The 17,206-nt window shown below is 45.2% G+C and overlaps 2 protein-coding genes across 2 annotated transcripts; one reads left to right on the top strand and one right to left on the bottom strand.

The window, feature by feature from the left end:
• Positions 1 to 1,150: 1,150 nt before the first annotated feature.
• LOC102446086 (olfactory receptor 6F1-like) lies at positions 1,151 to 2,117 on the bottom strand. The gene has a single exon (XM_006135641.4). The coding sequence runs from the start codon at positions 2,115 to 2,117 to the stop codon at positions 1,173 to 1,175; it is 945 nt and encodes a 314-aa protein (XP_006135703.3). The 3' UTR covers positions 1,151 to 1,172.
• Positions 2,118 to 15,415: 13,298 nt separating this feature from the next.
• On the top strand, positions 15,416 to 16,360 carry LOC102445622 (olfactory receptor 6F1-like). The gene has a single exon (XM_006135639.3). The coding sequence runs from the start codon at positions 15,416 to 15,418 to the stop codon at positions 16,358 to 16,360; it is 945 nt and encodes a 314-aa protein (XP_006135701.3).
• Positions 16,361 to 17,206: the final 846 nt, after the last annotated feature.

The raw sequence follows: 17,206 nt of genomic DNA, 5'->3' as shown, positions 1-17,206 counted from the left end.
TACTTTCACCTCCTCACTCAGGGATCTCTTTGTACCTGTCCCTGCCTGCTGCCCCCGAGTGATTTAAAACACCCCCAGTAGAACCGTGAGGCTAAATTGGCTCCCAGCAGCTTGCTCCGTGCTGCTGTCAGCACATCCCTCTGGCCCAGGGGAGGTGTGTGCAGAGCAGGCCTGTCAAAAGGCCTCCTTAGAAAAGCTACACTCCTCCAGGCCATCCTGGTCATTCCATTTCACTAAGATGCCTGCCAGCACAGTAGTGTCATGGGATCTGGCCAATGTTGCCACCCTGCACCAAGTCCCTATAATCCCCGAGGCTGTATCCCTAAGTGACCGGGTCTTGGGAGAAGGGGAGCAGTTGTGGAAGAGGGAGGAGTGAGGGTGGGAAGAGGAAGCATGGGGCTGGAACAAGGACAGAATTTGGGGGAAGGGTGTGGACACGCCCCTGCACACACGCACAACCATAGCTGCAAGGACACCAGGTGCACGAAGCACTACAATCTGAATTGTGGAGCTTCTCTGGCCACAGATGGCCTGTGGGCTGTGAGTTTGAGACCCCTGATGTCACCTGTTATTGGTAACATTTTGTATCAGTCCTTCCACAGCCTTGGCCAGCGTCAGTCTCAGTCTAACAACCCGGGATTCTCTCTTTTAAATATTGGTGGCATCTCTGTGGTTTGTTCTCTCCATTCCTCTGCAGAGCTACGAATGTTGAACTTCAACAGACTTTACTGACACTGCGCTCAGGCCTGGCTGAGTCCTGGCCTCCTATTTCAGTTGATCATAATTACATTTTCAACAGCTAATACAACTATTAGCATCAGTTTCTGATAATTTTGAGTCATTGATGTTGTTAGCACTTGTTGCAAAAGCCACTAAGATTTCACTATATTATTCATTTTTCATCCCACATACAATTTTACAGCATAAAATGTATGTATAGCTACATTTATCACCTTAAATCAAGCCAGTAGAATTTCATGGCGACGTACCAACTCCAGCTTCGGCTAGCACCATTTAACCTATTTATAAACTATCTGGAGAAAGCGGTAAATAGTGAAGTGACGTTAAAGATGCTGTTTGCTTAAGGCACAATTAGGTCTCTGGTGGGTTCTCTCCAATGGGAACAGGCTGATAATGCAATCCAGGAAAATGAAAACCATTTGCAACCAAATTTATGTCCTCCTCAACACATTCCATAAAGCCTCCTTCACTTCTTTATTTCTCAGAGTGTAGATGAAAGGGTTTAACAGCGGCGTTACGATAGTGTTCAGAGTGTTGACAAACTTATGTATGTCCAAAGAGCTCTGTCTGGAAACTCTGACGTACAGGAAGATGGTGGAGCCATACCACATAACCACAACAATGAGATGGGCAGAGCAGGTGGAAAAGGCCTTTTGCCGGCCTTGGGCTGATGGGATCTTCAGGATGGTGGAGATGATGAAAATGTAGGAGACCAGGGTTGTCAAACATGATCCCAGGATGACGATGATTCCCATGGTGATACTGACCCACTTAACCACAGATGTGTCTGAGCAGGAGAGAAAGATCAAGGAATCGGCTCCGCAGAAGAAATTATTGATGACGTTAGAGCTGCAGAAGGACAACCTCGCAACCAGAGAATTGTGGATTATCATAAAAAGGAAACCAGACACCCAGCATAAAAAAGCCAGCTGACCGGACTTGGTGCTGCTCATGAGGGTGCTATAATGCAACGGGTAGCAAATGGCCAGACAACGGTCATAGGCCATGACAGACAAGAGGAAAAATTCCGTGCAGCCCAGGGAGAAAATGACGTACATCTGCAGGATGCAACCAACAAACGAGATAGTTCTGCTTTTCCCCGGGAAAACGGCAATGGCCTTAGGCACACACGCTGTGGTGTACCAGATCTCCAGGAAGGAGAGGTTGGAAAGGAAGATGTACATGGGCGTTTGGAGGTGAGGGTGGGCCATGACTAAAGCTATTATGGCCAGGTTTCCCGTGACAGCCAAGATGTACATCATGGTAAACACCACAGAGAGGGAGATCTGCAAATGCTGATTGCCGGGGAATCCCAGGAGAATAAACTCTTGTGCGCTGGATTGATTTTCCTTCTCTACTCCAGTCCCGGGCTCCATCTGTCAAGAGACAAGAGATTACGACTCAGGGGCAAATTTGTTACATGGATTGTTGGCCATCAGAGGAGACGTTTTCACCTAGTGACTTTGACAGAGTCCATTTACCATCAGCTCCCATTCAATTACATTCACTGTATTACTTTAGTAACTAAATCCCTTATTGGACACTCTTTTATCTTGCCTGGAATCTATATCAGCTTGACAAATCTACAGAACCATTGGCCCTCTAATCTACTCATTTTAAAAACTGACCCATCAGATCTCTTCAGATCTCTGGAATCCCCCTGAGGTTCCAAGACACATGAAAATCAATGGTAAATGTCCAGTGAATTCTTCATCCTACATTTTTAACACTCTTGGATGTCAGTTATCTGGATCTACTGCTGTAAAAGTGCCTCATTTTTGTCTCCTCTCTTTAACATCCTGATGAAATAGGAGAGGATTTGAGAGGGTTTCAACCATTTAGCATTCTCACTAGATACCGCAATCCCTTTTAATATGTGGCCTTGAGCTGTGGTTGAAACTTTATTCCACCCAGCAACGTGACCAAATCGATTTCCCACCAATTTTAGGAACCTCTGAACGAGCAAGTGATAGTTTGTGCTGAATCCTGCGTTACCTACTCATTTCCCGAATGAGAAGGAATCTGGGGAAAGGAACACTCCTTTCTGTGTGGAAGTAGCAGCCGCCAGGAAATCCAGCACTTAGGGCATGAAAAGGAGCACACGGAATCGATTTTCCATCGCCCGCTCTTGAGTTCTCCTGGTCACACAAGAGATTCATGGAGTTAGTTAAATCACTTCCCTAGATCAGCTGGCAATGCTCCTCCTAATGCAACCTAATATGCCATTAGGCTTCTTGGCTACCAGGGCATCCTATTGACTCATCTCCAGCTTCTCATCCACTGTAATCCCCAGGGCCATTTCTGCTGAATTGTTACTTAGACAGTCGGTCCCCAGCCTGTAACGATGCTTAGATGCTTTGGTCCCTACGGCAGGACTCTGCACTTGTCCTTGATGAACTTCATCAGATTTCTTTTGACCCAGTCCTCCAATGTGTCTAGGTCACTCTGGACCCTATCCCTGCCCTCCAGCGTATCTACCTCTCTCCCTAGCTTATTGGTGTCATCTGCCAACTTGTCAAAGGAGAATTTCACTAGCGACAGGCACATGCATGGAAATTTCCTTTCATAACACTAAAGCATGCAGACAGGGAAAGTAAGAAAAATGCTGCTTGAGAATTTGTTGGAGTTAATGTCCAGGGATTTATATTTCCAATGATTAGTAAAGTCCACATGACTTTATCTCGGTGGCAATTTTTGTATTTGCAGCTCTAGTTAAATTGCAGAATTCCCCGAGGACTCTGGATGAGCTGTTGAAATAAGGATATTTAGTTTCTATGGTTTTATGTGTGATGTTCACAATTTACATGTTTAAATGGTTGGTAGAGCTATTCGTTTGAATCTCAGAGTCGGCTGTCGTTTGTCTGCCAGTCTCCCCGACGTCCTAATTTTGTGCAACTATGTAAATTTAAATAAATTATAATTTGCAGCACGCCTTTTCATTTTTTAAAGTATCGTATCACTCATCAAAAGTATAAATAAAATATTGCCAAACCGATTCATTGCATAGGAACATCTCAGAGAGACTGGAATGGGAATTTTATATACATTGGTGTCCCGGGCATACTAATGTGCAGATACTCATTCATTACAATCTCCGGCTTTTGTGCCTAGCTTTTCATGAGTAGATCTCAAAGCTTTTTACCAACAGGGGCTGGATCACTATTTCCACTTCAAAACCAGGGATATTAGATCTGGTTTGTAGTTCCCTCTTTTTTAAACTCAGTTGGGAGGAGAATTGGTTGATTGTGTCTTTGCTTCAACCCCACCACCCCCCTTTGAAAATCCCTCTCCAGAGAAAAATACAGATCTTGGTGTTATTTTGAGGACTGTAGGAGCTTAGGCCGTGTCCAGACTCAGGGGTTTTTTCGGGAAAAGTAGCCTTTTCCCGAAAAAACTTCCCCTGCGTCCAGACTCAAGCCGCGTTCTTTCGAAATTATTTCGAAAGAACGCGGCTTTTCTTTCGATAGCGGTAAACCTCGTTTCACGAGGAAGAACGCCTTCCTTTGAAAGTTCCTCTTTCGAAGGAAGGCGTTCTTCAATGTAAAGAGGCCGTCTTCGAAAGAGAGCATCCAGACTCGCTGGGTGCTCTCTTTCGAAAAAGCGGATTTCTCTTTCGAAAGATCCGCCTGCAGTCTAGACGCGATCTTTCGAAAGAGGCTCTTTCGAAAGAAGCCTGCAGTCTAGACATAGCCCTGGTTCCTACTGACTCTCGAAATCTACTTTGAGAAGGTTGGGCAGACATCTATCAGGGTGATCTAGATGGTGTTTGGTCCTGCTGTGAGGGTAGAGGACTGGACTTGATGACCTCTCTAGGTCCCCTTCATGTCTAGTGTTCTAGAACTGAGCAGTGTTAGCTCATTTATTTAGAGACAGGGAAACTGAGGCACAGTTATGTGAATTTCACACAGCAAGTCAGTGACGGAGTTAAGACAATCACCGACTCCTTATCACCCATCTCCTGGAGCAAGCCACCGCTGAGATAGTCAAAGCTACCTAAGGGGCAAATTCAGAAAGGCTTTTAGGTGCCCAATGAGATTGTTCACAGGAGCTGTGTACCTAGCATAGATTAGAATCTGTTATTTGTAGTTGTATAAATGTTTCTAAATGTGTCTCTTGGTGCTTAAATACCTTCAACTAGCTAGTCCTTAGAGAAATCAGTTCCCATGGAAATGAGTGAGGGGTGGGCAGCCGTGTGGTGCTTTGGGCAGTGAAAACCTCAGCCTACTTCTAACCGCAATGGCCACTCCATGTTTACATTTGTTTCGTGCTGACTCACTCAATAGCAGCACCAAAATCTGCAAATATCTCCCCCCCCACCTCCATGCATGCAAGAGTTGCAAAAGTGAAATGAAAGACAGAAACAGAGAAAAAATTGTGAGAGATACAGTGGAAATATGTTACAGACGGACCAATTGCTGCACATGTGAAATCTTTTCCTTCCAACCAGATATCATAGAACACTAGGACTGGAAGGGACCTCGAGAGGTCATCGAGTCCAGTCCCCTGCCCTCATGGCAGGACCAAATACTGTCTAGACCATCCCTGATGGACATTTATCTAACCTGCTCTTAAATATCTCCAGAGATGGAGATTCCACAACCTCCCTGGGCAATTTATTCCAGTGTTTGACCACCCTGACAGGTAGGAACTTTTTCCTAACGTCCAACCTAAACCTCCCTTGCTGCAGTTTAAGCCCATTGCTTCTTGTTCTATCCCCAGAGGCCAAGATGAAGAAGTATTCTCCCTCCTCCTCATGACACCCTTTTAGATATGGCCCCATAGATCACATTTCAAAGTATAGAAAAGTATTTATCAATATTTCTTGGCTGCTCTCTCTCTCTCTCTCTCTTCTTTCTTTCTCACACTCATGCCCACGCCCACACTCATCATCTGGAGGACCGGGCTTATTAGCGTGTGCACACAGAATCTGTCAGGAGAGACCCAGTCCTTTACACCGCATCTTGTTGCTTTAACATGTACATTTCTTGGATTCCAAAGACAAAAATGCATTGCAAATGGGGCTACCATAGATTCCTTCCGATTTTAAATCCAACATATAAAGGTTTCAGAAACATCCTCCTACCTATGGCACAGATTTCTGTACCGATTCGAATCTCGCTCCGTGAGCATTTTGTCCTCTCCCGCTGCCTTTCCCCTTACCTGTTTGTGTATGGACGGCAACTTAACAATCTTACCAATAAGCCTAATTTATATTCCTCAGATGGGCCTTTGGGATTCGGTCTCAACAGAATTTTATGATTTTCTCCACAATGTGCCAGCCCCTGGCTGAGTAAGGATGGTGCCCTCGGTTAGAGACAAGTCATGGGAATTAGAAAACCTTGGTTCTGTGTCTCTGCTGACTTGCTGATGGATCACGACGCGACTGTCACAATTCCATAGTCCCCACTGTGCCCTTCTGTACAAGACAAAAGGACAGATTTGTAAAGAGATTTACACGCCTCCTGGAATTCTCAAAAAGCACCTATGAATGTAAAATCCGCTCACATCTGTTCCGGAGAGGGGCTCCTCTACTTCTTATACCCCCATCAGGTGTGTCAATACCTTTACAATTCTGGCCGTATGCAGTTGGCCCAAATTAAGAAACAACATCAAAATATCGACAAGCCATAAAGTGGTGAAATATACAGAAGCATAACGAACCAGAGATCAGGTATGTAAAGATATTCAGATGTCTGAAGATAGGTAGATATGTACCTAGTGGGAATTTCACAAGTTGATAAGATGGTCAAATCTTAGAATAGATTCATAGAATCCCAGGGTGGGCAGAGACTTCAGGAATCATGGAATCCAGCCCCTGCCCAAAACAGGACCAACCCAACTCAACCATCCCAGCCAGGGCTTTGTCAAGATGGGATTTAAACACCTCTAGGGATGGAGATTCCACCCTCTCCCTGGGGAACCCATCCCAGTGCTTCCCCATCCTCCTAGGGAAATCGTTTTTCCTAGTGTACAACCTAGACCTCCCCCACTGCAACTTGAGCCCATTGCTCCTTGTTCTGCTCTAGATCTCCTTGGAATTCTCCTCGTAGTGCAGCCCAATATGCCATTAGCCTTCTTGTCTAGAAGGCCACCCTGTTGACTCAGACGCAGCCTCTCATCCACTGTAATCCCCAGGTCCTTTTCTGCCGAACTGCTACTTAGAAGAATCCCAAGCACTGGTACAGGCTGGGGATGGTCTAGCTGTCTCAAGGACAGGTCTCTGCACTTGTCCTTATTGAACCTCATCAGATTTCTTTTGGCCCAATCCTCTAATTTGTCTAGGTCACTCTGGACCCTATACCTGCTCTCCATCACATCTTTCTCTTGCCCTAGCTTAGTGTTTTCCACAAACTTGCTGAGGGTGCAATCCATACCCTCATCCACATCATTAATAAAGATGTTGAACAAAACTAGCCCAAAACCAAATCTTTGGGGCATCCCGCTTGAAACCGACCACCAACCAGACATCCGAGCCGTTGATCACTACCAATTGGGCCTGACAGTCTAACCAGCTTTCTATCCACCTTACCGTCCATTTATCCAATCCATAACTTGCTGGGAGACCATATCAAAAGCTTTGCTAAAATCAAGATACATCACATCCACTGACTTTCCCACATCCTCCGAGCCAATTACCGCATCATGACTTCCTGGGCCAAAAGCAAACTGGCCACCAGGTCCACCCCACTGTATCCTATAAGTTGATGTCTTCTAACAATAGCCCATGCATGGCATGGATTCTCTCCCAGCAGATTTCAGGATTCAGGGAGAGCACTTCAGAGGGGCTCAGGGCAGGGGGCAAGGTGATTTCTGTTGACCTCTTGAGGACTTCCATCGGAAAACTGGCTGTCAGGCCAGCCTGTAGGATTCAAGGCAAGAGACAGAGAGGGACTTGGTGGCTTGAAAGAAAACTGGCCACCAGGTTATTCTCATCAGCAGACTCAGGTAGGCCTGGTCTGGTTCCTGACAACAGCTTCATTTCCCATGAGGAGGTGGGGAAGGCGATATGTGGGGGAGAGGGCAAAAGTAGCCAGTGAACAGCAGGCAGCACCAAGCCCCATAAGGAGGCACAGACCCCTAGAACAGCCCTCACCCACGGGCAGCCCCCCACACACACCAGGGCACCTCTGCCACCTACAACAGCAGTACCCACATAGTGCTTGTTGTCGGGGACTCGAACCCAACGGCCTCGGTTCGTTGTCTGACCGCAAAGAGACATGCAACACCAGCAAGGTCCGTCGCGTCTTAGAATATTCACCCAAGCAAATCAACCCACCCCCCCTTAAACTAGTTGGAAGCTTCTAGGCTGTGTCTACACTGGGCCACTTATTCCGGAAAGTTATTCATTAGCATAAGCGTTTCACGAGGAGTACCGGTAGTTCGGAATAGGACCCTAGTCCGAACTACCTAGTTCGAGCCCCGTGTAGCCGCGCTACACGGGGTTCGAAGCAGCGGGGATTTAAAAATGGCGGCTCCCCGCTTATGCTAATGAAGCCCGGGAAATTCAAATCCCGGGCTTCATTAGCAAGTGCGGTATGCATACATTACCCCGCTAGTTCGAACTAGCGGGGTAGTGTAGACATACCCATAGGGAATTAATTAGATGCCATATAGATGGTCAAAATATGAGGCCTATTTCCTTGTTTTTATAGGAATGAGAAACTTCATTGTTGTGGCGTTGTCTGACCATCTTTTGGTCTATGTCTAGCAAAGGGAAGGCATCACATTTTGGCATTCACAACTTGGGGAAACCGAGGCAGGAAGCTTAACTAACACACCAAACTGCCCCCTCCGTACACAGGGTTTGGCAAAACAGGTCTAATGCAGCACCTATCTCAGGAGAGCAGCCTGATTTCCCAGAGTTTTTTAAACACCCAAGGGAAATCTGAAATTCTGGGGGGATCTTATCTCTAAGGTGTTTGGAAGGGTGGGTGGAGTACAAAACAAACCTCCTTATTCAGCCGACTTGAGCTGTGGTTCATTAACAAGGTAAGTAGGGGGTAAAGCTACTTGGGTGATGCTGGAAATGGATTCTAAACAGTGACAATATCTATAGAATTTGCCCTCGTCGTTTGGTTTTACAGAGGCAGATTCTAATTTCTATGAACAACGCTTCACACCACTCCAGCAGTCAACTGGGGGATTAAAATTTTAAAGTCCCTTTATACTGCTACAGAGATGTAAAATTACCTTAATGGAAACTCGAACTGAATGCAAAATATTCCTATATTGGCTATAAATGTAAGTGAGGAGCAACCAAGATAAACCACTTTATGATGCATCATTTTTCAGCAGCCAAGACTACAGTGCGTTATTCAGAGTGAAACCCATTGTGATTAAAAGTGGTTGGTATTAACAAGCTCGTGAGAAGACACGGTAAGTGAGTACCACTAGTCAGAGCCGTCTATCCTGGAATCTTAGTTTAAAGTAAATATGTTGAAAATAGCTTTTCCTTCCCTGGTAATGTGAGCTACCTGTGAGCTACATTCAAAATATTTGTCCCCACACCAGTATGGAAAGAATGAAAGAGTTTCCGCTCATATTTGTAATGTACAGGAAGTCCCCGGGTTACGTACAAGATAGGGACTGTAGGTTTGTTCTTAAGTTGAATTTGTATGCAAGTCAGAACTGGTATATATTGTAGGGGAAACTCTAGCCAAACATTTCTCCAGAGCTCAGTTTTATTCTCCCACACCTCACTTCCCTCAGTCCTTTATTCTCAAGCTGAGGTGTCTGCTGAGAAAAGCCGCTCCGCGTCTCCCTGGTCTGCTGGGGGGGGGCGCTAGCTCCGCGTCTCCCTGGTCTGCTGGGGGGAAGCAGCTAGTGTGGGGCTGCCTCACCCCGTTTGTAAGTAGGGATCCGATGTAAGTCGGATCCATGTAACCTGGAGACTGCCTGTACTATAAAGATTAGGGCGAACAAAAGGAAATTGTGTATTTTGTACACTGCATACAAAACTGGTTGTGTGTTTTGAATTTGTCTAAACCAGCATTTTTTCAGGTTTTTATCCAAGCAATAAAATCCAGAAATTTTTACAATGAGTTTTTACAATTGATTTTGCAGGTACTGATTAACACAGCGACCCCACTGAGTAAGTTTTCAGTGAAATAAAAAGTTAGAGTTTCAATCAGTTTTTTTCTCGAGTCCCCAGAAACTTCTTGTTCTTGCCGATGTGATTGTTGATGAAAACCCCGGCATGAATTTATTTATTCATTTCCAAAAAGCAAACCCCTCAATTTCATTGAAAAGACAGTTTCCATCAAATGTGTTGACAGAAAAGTGTCAGGCACATCAAAGGCATTCACTCGTGAAATTTACTGGTATAGTAATTTCACTGAGACAAACAGGAAATATATAGAATCAGCGCAGAGGACACAGACAGGAGAATCGCAGCTCTGGTGTGTTATACTCAGCTGTTTGTGACATGGTAGAAGTACATAGAATATCAGTGTGAGTTCTAGGTGCTTTTGGAAGCATTGGGTACCAGGCGATGTTTGGTGCATTATTTCAAATTTGTTAAACGACTGTTGTGGATCTCTAAGGGTTTGAGCCCAGGGGAAACAGGTTGTTATTATGTGTAAGGGAAATTGAAAAGTAATTTTCCTGTACTTCTGGGAAGCTTTCTTTGTTGTTTGTCTTTTAGCACGCTTGTCTTTTCAGGTGTAAGCCTTTTAGAAGAGGGGTGATCTTCTAGGCTATGTGTGTGTTGCTTCGGGCATAAAGGGCTCCAGGCCCTAGCTGTGACCTTAAGGTTCAGCCAGAAGAGACACACAGGCTGTGTCTAGACTGGCAAGTTTTTCCGCAAAATCATTTGATTTTGTGGAAAAACTTGCCAGCCGTCTACACTGGCCGTTTGACGATCTTACATGAGATCGTCAGTGTTCTTGCGGAAATTCAGTGTCCTTGTGGAAATATTGTGCTGCTCCCGGTCGGGCAAAAGCCCTCTTGCGCAAATCATTTGCGCAAGAGGGCCAGTGTAAACAGCACAGGACTGTTTTCCGCAAAAAAGCCCCGATTGCGAAAATGGCGATCGGGGCTTTTTTGCAGAAAACCGCCTCTAGATTGGCCACGGACGCTTTTCCGCAAAAAGTGCTTTTGCAGAAAAGCGTCCTGCTAATCTAGACGCGATTTTCCGAAAATGCTTTTAACGGAAAAGTTAAAAGCATTTTCGGAAAATCATGCCAGTGTAGACGTAGCCAACACAGTAAATCTTAAACATAGTGTCTAATTCCTAATCTTGATTTCTTGTTCCCGAAGAGTTGGGAGAAGTTTTCTAAAGAGCCTAAGAAAACGACGGGTGGCAAAACAAGAATTTCATGTGAGATATAATCAAAGTGTTTCACATTGGGTTTTGGTGTGGGATGGAAAGAACAGGAGACCTCTCAAAAATGCTGTCATCAAAAGACAGAATGGTGGAGACCACCATTCATCAGCCAAGTGGTACACCCCAGTAGGTGTCTCCAACGGTCTTGGTTTCATGCTTGGGAGAAGCCAAAACTTCTTCCTCTTATCAGACACCACCACCAGTGTGGTGCTCTGGCATCTGTTCTGCTCCCTTCGGTGTTGATATCCATTCGGCTGCGTGTCATGTGTGTGCTCTTTCCGAATGCTGTGCAGGCTCTGCACAGGTAGCCAACACCGCAGACTTCTAAGAGCCCCCAATGACCACAAATCAGACCAGATGCGAAGGCGCTGGAACCAGGTTTATTGTCAAATGACTTACGGTCTTTAGCATCCTGAGTATCTAGACCAGACGTCAACAGTTTACACGAGCACATACGCAAGCCCTGGCAATGGACTCAGCTTAGTTAGCGGCCAGGAGTTTCTGCTATCCCCTCAACTGGACAGCCTCTCTCAGATACACCTTTATACACAGAGACAAACAAGTCACACATCACTTCTTACGTATCAAGGTTCCATCCTTAAATGTATTTGGTTGACAGCCCCTGACGTACTTAGATACCTCCCATTACTTGGTACATGGTGGTTCCATCAAAACATCCCTATCCGTCATGGTGTTGTCCCAACCGTGAACTGAACCTGGGTCGGTATGTCCCAGTTATCTATGAGGAGTGTGCTGGTACCGAGCTGTTTCTGCAGCGAGAGGTTCTGTTATCATCCTCCTGGGATATTTACGTGCATGGCCTGTGCCTAGTACCTCCTAGGTGTGTGTGTTTCTGTAATATCAGCAGCCCTGTCCTTGGCAAGTGTCCATGAGCAGGACCTGCCTTTGCTCACAACTTAGCTTTGCTTTATGGTAGCAAAGCATTGATTGTTGTTCAGGCCTTAGGCCTCACACCAGACCTCCATTATCAGGTCCTCTTATTACTACACTTCCCTATCTGCATCCCTCCGTTGTCTCTTCAGTCTCCTCTTGATAAGGTTGGTTCCTTCTGGCTGCCATGGCCTATGACCACTGTCAGCCCATGGGTCACCCATTCTGTTACAGGTCTCATGAACAGTATCTTCTGTGACCAGCCCCTGTCTCTTGGTTGGATGGATTCCTAGCTCTGCTGCCCCCGTCAACATCCTACTTCTTGTTCTGTTGCAGCTATTATCCATCATGAAAAAATTAAAAAACAACTAGAATAATCTGGTAGCACCTTAGAGATGGACAACCCACTTCTTCAGATGACTGGAGCATTAAAAGTCCAGATCCAAGAAGAAAGAAAGAAAGGGGGGGGGGGGGGAAGGAGAGAGAAAAGGAGAAGAAGAAAAAAAATCGGGCTCATTTAACTGCACAGCCACTAATGCGATCTATGCCAGTAATGCCCCACTGCTTTGTATATTGGCCAAACTGGACAGTCTCTACGGGACGGAATTAATGGACAAATCAGATATTCAAAAAGGTAAAAAACAGAAACCTGTTGGAGAACAATTTTACCTGCCCGGGCAGGTGAAATTGTTCTCCAAGACACCCTGTTGTTCAGGCCAATTCTACAAGCCACTACACAGGAGAGGGCTGGAACTTAATTTCATTTACAAGTTTAATTCTTATGCAAACGGAATGAACGGCTCCCACACTACCTTTCACATCCTAAAGATTCAACCAACCACCCAAACAATGGAGGTGCTAAATGTTCTTATCAGCCTCTTGTAACTTGAACAATTTACTCACTCTCTTTTTTCTTCTTTTCTCTCTTTTTTCCCCTCCCCTGTCCGTTATTTATTCTTGGATCTAGACTTCTAATACTCCAGTCATCTGAAGAAGTGAGTTGTGCCCACAATAGCTCTTGATCTCATTTATATGCTTAGTTAGTCTAGTAGCACCTTAAAGACTATTTGCTGGTTTTTTAATGTTTTTCCTGTTACAAACTAACTCGGCTACCCTTCTGAAGCTTCATTGTCCATCAGGTTTTTTCTGACATAGAATCCTGAGTAGTGGTCTGTGTGTTGACTTAAGCCTCATGTAGCTATACCAGATTTCATCTTTGCTATAACATGGTACTTGGTCCTGCCATGAGGACAGGGGACTGGACTCGATGACCTCTCAAGTTCCCTTCCAGGTCTATGAGGCTGTGTCCAGACTCAGGGGTTTTTTCGAAAAAAGTAGCCTTTTTTCGAAAAAACCTCACCTGCGTCTAGACTGCAGCCGCGTTCTTTCGAAATTAAATCGAAAGAACACGGCTTTTCTTTCGATGGCGGTAAACCTCATTTCACGAGGAAGAACGCCTTCTTTCGAAAGTTCCTCTTTCGAAAGAAGGAGTTCTTCAATGTAAATAGGGCTTCTTCGAAAGAGAGCATCCAGACTCACTGGATGCTTTCTTTCAAAAAAGCAAGCCGCTTTTTCGAAAGTTCAACGTGCAGTCTAGACGCTCTCTTTCGAAAGAGGCTTGCAGTCTAGACATAGCCTGAGATAGGTATATCTCCATATATATATATATTCCCCCTGGGGTCATGGATGATGGGCAGCAAAGAAGAGAAAAGAATAAGCTGAAAACGTGAAAATGAAACAACTTGGTTTCATTGGTGATGCAAAGCAAACTCTTCCTGTGAATTTTGTTCCTTTACTTGATAAGCCTGGATTTCCTTCTCAAAGGGTGTGACTAGACTACACCTCTCTGTCGACAGAGAGATGTAGATTAGGCACATCAAAATTGCTAATGAAGCCGGTATTTAAATATCCCAAATTTCATTAGCATAAAAATGGCCACTGCTTTTTTTCAATACGGAGTTTTTTTGAAAAAAAAAATGGCGGTCTAGATGCAGATCTGTTGAAAATAAAGCCTTTTTAGACAGATCCTGTATTCTTGAAAAAATGAGGTTTACAGGATCTGTCAAAAAAGGGTTTATTTTTGACAAATCCGCATCTAGACTGCCGGTTTGTTTTTTTTTAAACTCCGTTTCGAAAAAAGTGGCAGCCATGTTTATGCTAATGAGGCACGGGATATTTAAATCCCGTATTCATTAGCAATTTCAATGTGCTTGATTTGCATCCTTCTGTCGACAAAGGGAGCTAGAGGAGAAATGTTCGACCTAATCTCTCTTTAGGGCCAGGTCTTTATTTTACTCTGGTTCTACGGTATTCCTGATGGATCCCTGATCTGAGGTGAGCTCTCTAGGAGCGATTGTAGCATGAATAGAGGGGAGATTCAGGAATCTGGGGTTGAGGATCGCTCATCTTTGAACAACAAAGAATGGGACATTTTCAGGAGCACCTCAGTGGGTGAAGACCCTAAATAACAGACTTTCAGTGACAATTAGGCTCCCGGGGAACAGATTTGCAAAGATGAGGCTGCATCCATGCTGTGGTTTGCAAATATGTATGGCAGTGAAAGGCTTTGGCAATGTGCAGACTTCACCAGAGGGAGTGAACAAAACAGGAAATCATGACGTGATCCCTCCCCTGTCACCCATTCCCAGCTTCTGACACACAGAAGTTAAGGGAGTCCAGTCCTGCCCATCCCGGATAATAGTCATTGATGGACCTAACCTCCATGAATTTATTTAGCTCTTTTTTGAACCCTGTTAAATTTCTGGTTTTCACTATCTCCTCTGGCAAGGAGTTCCACAGGTTGGCTGTGAGTTGTGTGAAGTTATACTTCATTATGTTTGTGTTAAACCTGCTACCTAATACCTCCCAGCTGGTAAGCAGCACTGACCCTAGCACTGTCAGTTTGGTTCTGCCTTGGGGGCAGGGGACTGGACTTGATGACCTCTCGAGGTCCCTTCTAGTTCTAGTGTTCTAGGATTGTGCATGGGAGAGGCATGACTTAGGGGAGTAGAAAGCAATGTCTGGTACCTACTTGGGTACATACCCACGAGGATCAGGCACGTTTTCACGGAGAAGTGCCACACCATCTATATAATTATTTAAAACCATGCTTTGGGAGTGAGCTGTGTATGGACCAGACATACTGCCAAAAGACATGTGCCATGTAAACAGAACTTAAGTGTGTATCGTGATGTCAATGCACGGTATTTTGGATCAGGAGTATACAAATGGGAACAGTTTAGTGAGCAATACAAGTGCACACGTGGTCACCTACTCCACATTAGCGTCGCACCACAAATGGCCACAAATTGGCACATCACCCAGACATGGCCAGTGCTAGTCCAAACAACAGGACAAGGTGTTACAAGGGGGTGGTTGAACATTCAAAACTGTGCAGCATCTCCAGGTGAGCTCAGCATTTTAACTGCCTGCCTCTAGCATTCTCTCCCATCTTCCCAGATGGACCTCCTGGCAAGTGGAGAAAGAGGAAACCAGACCAGCGTGCAGGAGTTCCTCTTACTGGGCTTTCCCGGCGCTTGGCATTTCCGGATGTCCCTCGCTGTGCTGTTTGCTGTGATGTACAGCCTAACCATCCTTGGGAATGTGTCCATCATAATGTTAGTGTGGACTCACCCACCATTGCACACACCCATGTACTTCTTTCTCTGCAATCTCTCCTTCCTGGAGATCTGTTTCACCACCACCTGTGTCCCCAAAGCTATCGGCGTCATGCTGGGCACAAGCCAAACCATCTCCTTCACTGCCTGCCTCCTGCAGTTGTTCTTTTTCCTCTCTTTGGGCTCTACAGAATGTTTCCTCCTGGCCGTCATGGCCTACGACCGCTATCTGGCCATATGCCACCCCTTGCGTTACAGCGCCCTCATGAGCAGCATCTTCTCTGCTCAGTTGGCCCTGGCCTCTTGGCTGGGTGGGTTCCTGGCTCTCTCTGTGCTGGCTTCTCTACTATCCAGGCTGTCTTTCTGTGGCCCCAACGTCATCAACCATTTTGTATGCGACATAGATTCCTGGATCGTGCTGTCATGTACGGACACGCGTCTCGTTGAGTTGGTCACGTTCATCGTCTCAATTGTTGTTGTTGTGGTCTCATGCGCGATAACCCTCATCTCCTACTTCTATATCATTTACACAATCATGAGCATCCCCTCAGCCCAAGGCCGGCAAAAAGCCTTTTCTACATGCTCCGCCCACCTCACCGTCGTGACGCTCTGGTACGGCTCAATCACTTTTCTGTATGTCAAGCCTTCTGCGCAGAACTCACTGGATGCCAATAAAACGATCAACATCTTTAGCACGGTTGTCACGCCGCTATTAAACCCTTTCATTTACACATTAAGAAACAAAGAAGTGAAGGAAGCCTTGAGAAAGGCATTTGGTACGACGTGAAGTCATTTGCAAGCCATGTGTGAGTCACAGGGATGAACACATTCCTGAAGGTTATTAATATAGTTGAAAATTTGGAAGACTTGTGAGCAGGACTGCCGATAAAGGACACAGTCAGGGAAGTAGCCCGTGTTCTTCCTTAACTGCCTACAGAGAGCCTACCCCAGATATCGAAAAAATGAGGGCCAGTCCCCATCTGCGACTAACTCTATAAAACTTTGCATGGGTGATGAATACTCATTCCTACTATCTAAAAAACTTGCACATGCAAATCTGGAGCAATGCTGGTTATGCACTGTGACTCGTCACTTTCTAAACAAGACTTTTAATTTTCAATAATCCACGGACAATCCCCGAAGGACAGAGGGGCGGAGCGGTAGATCTTGGCTCGGTCTGTCATTTAAAACGTGATCTTGGGTGTAAAAAGGTTGGAGACCACTGATCTAAGGTAATAAAATGTACCCATATGTATGTTGTTATACTTCAAATAGCATTTTAGATGAAACAGCCACGGCATAAATGAACATACAGTAGAATCTTAGCGGCTTTTTAACGCAAGTGCTAACAACATCGATGCCTAAAATTATCGGGAACAGAACTAATGCAAATGATTGTATTGACTGTTGTAAAGGTAATTATGATCAACTGAAACACCAAGTCAGGGCTTGGCCAGACCTGAGCGCAGTCTCTGTAAAGTCTATTGAAGTTCAATACTCATAGATCTGTAGAATGGGGAATCTCGTCCCCGGATAGGTTTAAAAGTCCTGGGGAAGTCCCAGAGGAATGGCGAAAACAAACCAAAATGAAGGCACCAATATTTAAAAGAGAGAAACCCAGGTTGTTAGACTG

The sequence above is a fragment of the Pelodiscus sinensis genome, chromosome 30 (genome assembly GCF_052426305.1).
Source record: "Pelodiscus sinensis isolate ZL-2025 chromosome 30, ASM5242630v1, whole genome shotgun sequence".
Classification (NCBI taxonomy): domain Eukaryota; kingdom Metazoa; phylum Chordata; order Testudines; family Trionychidae; genus Pelodiscus; species Pelodiscus sinensis.
The sequence above is the reverse complement of the archived record's forward strand: the minus strand, read 5'-3'. Positions and strand labels throughout refer to the sequence as shown.